Here is a 7,802-nt window from a genome sequence, read left to right on the forward strand (position 1 = left end):
TCCAATCTAAACCTCCCCTGGCACAACCTGAGGCCATTTTCTCTTGTCCAGTCACTTGCTATATGGGACCAGAGACCCACTCCACATCTGGCCACAACCTCCTTTCAGGTAATTATTGAGAGCAATAAGGTCCCCCCTGAGCCTCCTTTCCTCCAGACTAAACACCCCCAGCTTTTCTTCACAGGACTTGTGCTCCAGACCCTTCACCAGCTCTGTTGCCCTTCTCTGGGCACTTTGCAGCACCTCAATGTCCTTCTTGTAGAGTGGGCCCCAGAACTGCTCACAATTATCAAGGTGGGGCCTCACCAGTGCCGAGTACAGGAGGACAATCCGGATTCTGCCCTGCTCCTACTGGCCACACCATTGCTGATCCAGGCCAGGATGCCATTGGCCTTCTCTGCCACCTGGGCACATGCTAGCCAAACTGATACCAGTCAAACCCCTGTTTTCTTTGCCCAGTGTTCACCAAGAAGAGGGTGAATCCTGAACCTGTCAAGGTAGTGAGTCACCTCTAGAGAATCCTGGAGGTTACCGGGCAGCTTGTCCAGTCAGCTCAGCCTTGGGTAAAGAATCAAAGGGACAATTTGAAGCTGAAAGCCAGTAACTGTGGGATTTTGCAAATACCAGTCTGCCTGCAACATAGCTCTTGTGTAACATGGAATACTGTTCAAATGCAGGGATTTTTTATTCAGTTCAAAAATTAATTAATGTTCAAACGTAGCTATAACAAAGCTCTCTGTAGCACTGACAGTGTAAATTAATTGTAGTTCTTCCTCATGAGGGGAAGTGGAGGGACAGGTGCTGATCTCTTCTCTCTGGCAAACAGTGACAGGACCCAAGGGAACGGCCTAAAGTTGAGCGTGGCGAGGTTTACATTGGATATTAGGGAAAGGTTCTTCACCGGGAGGGTGGTTGGGCACTGGAATAGGCTCCCCAGGGAAGTGGTCACAGCGCCCAGCCTGACAGAGTTCAAGAAATGGTTGGACAATGCTCTCAGGCACATAGTGTGGTTCTTGGGGATGCTTCTGAGCAGGGCTAAGTTGGACTTGATCCTTGCAGGTCACTTCCAACATAGAATATTCTGTGATTCCATGATCCCGTAATGTTAAGAGACTTATTTTCAGCAGTTTGTCAGAACCCAGGAAATTCCTCTGTCTGCCCTGGAGGACTCGAGCCCCTGGCCAGGGGGCTCAGAGACCTTGGCACAGAGCCCAAGACCCCTGTGCCTTTGATTTAGCCTTTGGAAAAAACAATTACCAACCTTATATGAAGAATTACAAGCCACAAATATTTAAGTAGAATGATAGTGAATTTATCACAGTGTGAAAAATAGATTTTGGGGTTTTAGAATGGGGGTTCAGGGGGCAAGATGGAGGAATCTGGGCATGTCCAGCCTTTCTCCTTCTTCTTGGCCTCCATCTTCTGCTGTGATGTTGGCACTTTTAGATTGGTTTAGAATAGAAGCTCACTGTCTAACATAGGTGATAGGTAGTGGGAAGTAATTGTAAATATTGTACCTGTAGTTTTTAGTATAAAAAGATAACACCACCCTGGGGGCAGGGAGAATGCCTCTGTCTTGTTGAGCAGACCTCAGCAAGTCAGGAGAAAGAATGTTATAGATAAGATACAATAAACAACCTTGAGACCTAGAAATGAAGAGCTCTAACTCAATCTCCAAGCACCAGGCTGGGAAAAGAGACTTTCTGACGTATTTCAGGGTCACTCTGACCAGCTAAAGTCCCAAGATCTAACTACACTTTCTAAAACAGAAATACTGTTCAAAAGGGCAGTAAACACCCCAACAGCAATGGCACCCCCTTGTCCCAGCAGACTCAAAGAGGTCAACACTCCTGACCTGTGACCCATCCTGAAGGCCATTTTAATTGCAGGGGACAGGAAAAAATTACCTGCTGGGCCTGTTATTGTGAGAACAAAACCAGCTGCTGACATGCTCTGAACCACAGCAGGTGAGGCCGGGTAAGGCCAAGACAGGCTGGGACTCTCATGAGGTTTAACAAGACCAAGTGCAAGGTGCTGCACCTGGATCAGAGCAACTCTAGTATCAACACAGGATGGGGGATGAACAGACCGAGAGCTGCTCTGACCAGGAGGACTTGGGGGTGCTGCTGTGTGAGAGGCTGGACACGCTCTGGCCACTGGTACTCACAGCCCAGAAAGCCAAACGTGTCCTGGGCTGCATCCAAAGGAGAAAGGAGGGAATTCTGCCTCTGTGCTCTGTGAGACCCCACCTGGAACACTGCATCCAGCTCTGGCACCCCAGCACAGGAACGACATGGACCTGTAGGAGCGAGTCCAGAGGAGGCCAACAAGATGATCACAGGGATGGAGCACCTCTCCCACGAGGAAAGGCTGAGAGAATGGGGCTTGTTCAGCCTGGGAAAGAGAAGGTTTTGAGGTGACCTAATTGTGGCCTTCCAGTACCTGGAAGGGAACTCACAGGAAAGATGGGGAAAGGTTATTTACAAGAGAATGCAGTGACAGGAGTAGGGGGAATGGGTTCGAATAGAAAGAGTAGGTTTAGGTTAGATATTACAGAAAAAATCCTCTACCCTGAGCATGGTAAGGCACTGGCACAGGTTCCCCAAAGAAGCTGTGGATGCCCCATCCATTGGAGGATTCAAGGCCAGGCTGGATGGGGCTCTGATGAACCCGGTCTTGTGGACGTTGTCCCTGCCCACGGCAGCGGTGCAGGAAGAGGATGAACTTCACCATCCCCACAGTCCAAACCACTCAGCGGCCCGGGCTCTGTGAGGGGCGGTGGCTGCTCCCGCAGCGGGGGGCGGGGCAGGGCCGGCACCGCCCCCACGCCGGCAGGGCCGGCTCTCCAAGATGGCGTCGGCACCGCCTCCATTGGCGGCCCAACTGTACAGGCCGAACCGCTACGTCTCGCTGCCCGCCGAGCTCGACCCCGCTACCTACGACACATCGCCGGAGAAGCTCCGCGCCGAGGCCGAGCGCCTGGCGATCCGCTCCCGGCTCAAGCGGCAGTACCTGCTGCAGCTCAACGACCCCAACGCGCCCGCCATCATCGTGAGTGGGGACGGAGCGGGCCGAGGGGCGGCGGGGGAAGCGCGGGGCTCGCCCGCCTCACCCGGCGGCGTCCCGGAGCGGGGCCCGCGCTGTGGCCGTGCTGGGGCCGGGGCCGTGCCGGCGGGACGCTGCCGCCCTCCCCGTGACCTTGGTGCCCTTCCCGGTGTGCCTCGGCCTCAGTCCCCGGGTGGAGGGGCCGCTGCGGAGCTCCGCGGGCCTCACCGCTGTTGTCTTTGCCCCCCAGGAAAACCCCGCCTTGATCCGCTGGGCCTATGCGAAATCGCAGAACGTCTACCCTACTTTCCGCCCGACACCCAGGACGTCCTTTCTAGGAGCTGTTTATGGGTTAGGCCCCTTCCTCTTCTGGATCTTTGTCTTAAAAGCTGACAGGGTAAGTCGGCCGAGAACGCTGAACGTCAGCGAACACCACAAACACCAGCTTGTAAAATGTACATCTGCTTGGAGTCTCAGTCTGTGGGATCCTCATGCACCTAAGAATGATAGATACCATTGAAGCAGTGAGGGAAGGAAGGCTGTAGTGAGCCTCCTGCTGTCTCAAAGCCTGTTACTGGTTGCAGAGTCTTGTTTTTCTGAGAGCCCTTTTTTGTACCGTTGGGGCTATGGCCAGTCACAGTTTGCCTGATCAGGCTATTTTGCAGTCACAAAGCTCTCTGTAGCACTCAGTGAAAATTCATCCTAAGTTACTCTTATTTTCAGCAGTTGACATGCATTAACTATAGCTTTGAACTCAAAATACACAGGAAGATTATGGATGGCAGACCTAGCAATATCTCTCTGCAGTTGCTTGACCATTTCTCTAATTTAGTGAAGCAAATGGGGAGGAGTAATTATGCCAATTGCAGTGTCTGATGCCAGCTGGACACTCTAATAATTTGGAAGGTTTATCTTGCTTCTATTCTAACTCCTGAACTATGAGTGTCAGTATCTAAGCAATGGTAGATCATTATGAAAAAACTCAGCTATATACATGCATAAAAAAAATGCTAACAGGCCGACAGGGGCTGTTTTTAGTAGAGAATTTGTGGCTGGTGTAAACCACTTTTATTTCCCTCTTTTGCACAGAAGTAGCATTTTAGATCAAATCATAAACCACGAAGCACTAACATAAATTAACAGAATGTTTGTAGGGAGTGTTTGCCTGAGAGAATTGAAAATTCAGGTTTTAGAAAACATGCTGAGCATCTTGATATAAATGTTCTTGAGACTTCAGTACTTTTGCAGTATTTTGCCTTGCTGAAGTCCAGGATAATTTACTTTCTTTTATTGTGGTTCCTTTAGTGATGTTTGGGGATTCTTCTTGTTTTCCTGGTAGTACGTAAGGCACGGTAGTCATAGTCTTTTCTCTGAGGAATGTTTGCTGTGTGTCTGGGAAGGCAAGAGATAAATTACCAGGTTTTAAGTAAATCTTCTGGTTTTATCCAGCAGAAGGAATCTGGCCATTATCCTCAGTGCCTGTGTGCTGTAATGGTACCTGTCAGAAAGGTACATGACTGCAGAGTGAGGTACAAACGGGTAGGAAGTGAGCACAAGCGCTTTTAGGCAAGTTACTAAGAAGTTTCTCCATAATTAGATCTCTGAGCTGGGTTATTCAGCCAGAAGGAGGAGATAGAAACTAAGGTACAAATGCTGAGACACAGCTAGTTTGGTGAAAAATGCCTTACAGGAATTGGTCTCTGCTGGCCTGTGAGAGTACCTAGACTTGAGGTCAATCTGAGCAGGTCTTCAGTAGGTGGAGCTAAGTGCCTTGTTATCTTTTACTTTTAAACAGCTTGTGCTCAAAGAATCGCTTAGGAGGAAAAAGACCCTTAAAATCCTAAATGGTGCTGCCTTCATGTAGTCCATGCTGAAGTACTAGAACTGGTGTTCTGTTATCCCAGGCTGATTGGAAGTCTTTCTGTGGTAGGATGGTGATAAATGTTCTCTCTCTTCCACAGGATCGTAAAGAGAAGCATATCCAGGAAGGTAAACACAAGCCATCGCCGCTCAGTGTATTCCTCTAAGTCCCTGGAATTGCAGTGATGTTCTTGGGATAGAAATAAAATAAGATGCATTATGTGATGACCTTTCTCTGTCACAAGAATAAATCTTAATTGCTTGTTGGTTGTCTTGCATCTTTAAAAATCATGGGAAGTGCAAAAATATAGGATCTTCATGTCTAAACCATATGGATACAGAGAGGGTGGCTGGAACTCAGCTGCTGTACTCCTATGGTGTACATACAGAGGATCTTCTTAAACTATGGAAGTTGCTGTTGTCCAGGAAGGTTGAAATTTGAAATTAGTAGCAGGCTAAAATGCTAAGCAAGACCAAAGCAGTTTCCTAAAGGAACTACTGCTTGCCTTCTAGATGTTTCTTTTTGGTGTCACTTTGGCTGTGTGGTTTGCCCTTACTGGATAATAGGCAAGTTGTATGATACATTTTTAAGAACTTAGGAGTCTGCCTGACTACTCGGAATAAGTTGACCTAATTTTTCTTTTCCCTCATGAACTACAATCCTAAACCATGTCTTTGTTTATTGCAATAAACTTCTGTTTTTTATTAGTACCAGCTATAGAAATAGTGAGCTCACTGTTGTCATGCTGTATATAACCAGAATTTCCACTAATTCTGTGGTTCCTGTGAATGGGAGACAAGAGGTGTAGGATAAGGATTTTTACTTTAACACTGACTATCTTGTAGTATGGGAGAATTCATCCCTGTAAGAGGGCTATGTTCCAAAAAAAAAAAAATCCACCACCAAGTATAACTGAATCTTATGCCTGCAAAGATGCCTTTTCTGTTTATTCTTACAAGAACACAAGCTTTTCCTGCCCAGATCAAGTGGTACAGAGGACTCTGGAATTGTTACTGCCAATGTACTGAAGTATGAGTGCAAAGAAAAGATTTTTTGATGCATACTTGAATTTTTACGTGGCCTGTAGGTGCCATCATGTTCCAAACAACCCTCATTCTTCAGAGACTATGTCACTGGTTTCTTCCCAGGCACTGAGGTTCATGCCAGAAGCTCAGTCTGATACAAAAGTTGTAAACTTCCCTTTGCCTGCTGGAAAAGAAGCCAGTATGAAGTCAGCAAAAACAGGTCTACTGCATTTCTTTTCCTGCACGATGAAGATGTAAATGTGCCATTTGCCGTCACTCTCCAGCAGAGTGAGTTGATGAGCTTTTCCACATAATCACTAAGTGGCTGAGGTTGGAAGGAACCTCTGGAGCTCATCTGTGTCCTACCCTCTGTTCCAGTAGGGCCATCTAAAGTGGCTTGTCCAGGACCATGTATGTACAGGTAGCTTTTGAGTATCTCTAGGGATGGAGACTCCATAACTTCCCTGAGCAACCTGTGCCCACGCTCAGTCACCCTCACAATAAAATCACTCTCACTGTGTGATTTCTTTCTGATGGTGGGTTTGTTGCTTGGGGTTTTTGTTTGTTTGTTTGTTTTTGTTTGGTTTTTGTTGGTTTTTTGCTTTTTTGGTTTTTTTTGCTTTTGGGGTTTTCTTGGTTTTTTTTTTAGTTAATTTTTTAAAAGTGTTTCCTATTGCAGCTCTTCTTGTGTGGGCCATGAAGCATTCAGGCTGTGTGGAACTTGGCACTAATGCTGGGTACAGAAACTGGACTAGTCAGTGCTAGGTTTTGCAATCCCATATGTGCTCCCAGCAACCCTTTTGCACCAGTTTCTGCAGCTTGTTCTGCTAGTTTAACTAAAGCAAACCCATATTATTCTCTCCAGAATAGCTCCTAAAAGACTGTCACAAATGATATTACAAGATAAGGCTGTGGACCAGTGCAGAGAGGCATCAGTGCATGGAGAGTGGTATTTAGGGAAAGAAATAATTGCTTGTCTGAGCATGCTAAATTAGCTATTCTTGCTGCCACAAACTAATTTGATCTCCCAGGACCCATTTCCTCAGCTAATTGGAACTTGAGTTGCCACACATGTAAATTCTCCCTTGCAGCTGTATTTGTTTCAGGCCAGCTGAACAAATGCTTCAGGATGGGTTGTGGATGAGCAGAGCGCCTCTGGTCTTTTAGGGCAGCATTGGATTGATGCTCGTGGCACCTGACACAGCCCTTTCCTTTCCAGCCCTGAGTCTCTGATGCTACATCCCTGCAGATTTTAGCATGGTGCTTGGGGAAAGGCTGCCCTACTTTTATCTCTTGTTATTTCCAGAACTCTCCAAGCTGTTTTCTTGCTAGGAATGAGATGCCATGCTGCTGGAGGTGGGGTTGATGTTTGGAGCAGTGGTGCTGGGTGCAGTGAGGAAGGAAGAGAAGTTTCCCTTCAGATATCTAGGGTGGAGGTAGGAAAGTGAGTGTGCTTTGTGGAATTTTACTGTTGACTGATGTGTTACCACCCATATATGCTTTGGTGATGCTTCTCTATGAGAGAAATTCAAGCCTGTAGGTCACTGGATGATAATTAAGGTCCCAAACAGAAAACAAGCTCTTCATCTCTGCCTGTGAAACATTTAGACCTTATTTATCCCTGGATCAGTCTGATTAAATCAGCTTCTCTGGTAAATTGATTCTCCCAAACGTCCTTTTCTGAATTGGCTATTTTAGAGTAAATGTCTCCATGCAGATTTTATAATACTTTCCTCAAAGCTGATGCCTTTTTTTCCCCCAAGGACCTGGTGCAGATCCAAAGCTGATGATGGATGTAACTGACTGATAACTGTGTGTCGCAGATCTACATTTCTTTCTCTTTGGGAAAATTGCTTCTCTGGGGAAGTAAG

The 7,802-nt window shown here is 46.9% G+C and overlaps 1 protein-coding gene across 1 annotated transcript; it reads left to right on the plus strand.

Moving 5' to 3' along the window:
• The first annotated feature begins 2,806 nt into the window (after positions 1 to 2,806).
• NDUFB4 (NADH:ubiquinone oxidoreductase subunit B4) lies at positions 2,807 to 5,172 on the plus strand. Its single transcript, XM_009102593.4, has 3 exons — positions 2,807 to 3,051; positions 3,296 to 3,442; positions 5,007 to 5,172. Exons 1-3 carry the CDS (start codon positions 2,851 to 2,853, stop codon positions 5,070 to 5,072), a joined length of 414 nt encoding a protein of 137 aa, XP_009100841.2. The 5' UTR covers positions 2,807 to 2,850; the 3' UTR covers positions 5,073 to 5,172.
• The last annotated feature ends 2,630 nt before the right edge of the window (positions 5,173 to 7,802 follow it).

Source organism: Serinus canaria, chromosome 1, assembly GCF_022539315.1.
Source record: "Serinus canaria isolate serCan28SL12 chromosome 1, serCan2020, whole genome shotgun sequence".
Taxonomy (NCBI): domain Eukaryota; kingdom Metazoa; phylum Chordata; class Aves; order Passeriformes; family Fringillidae; genus Serinus; species Serinus canaria.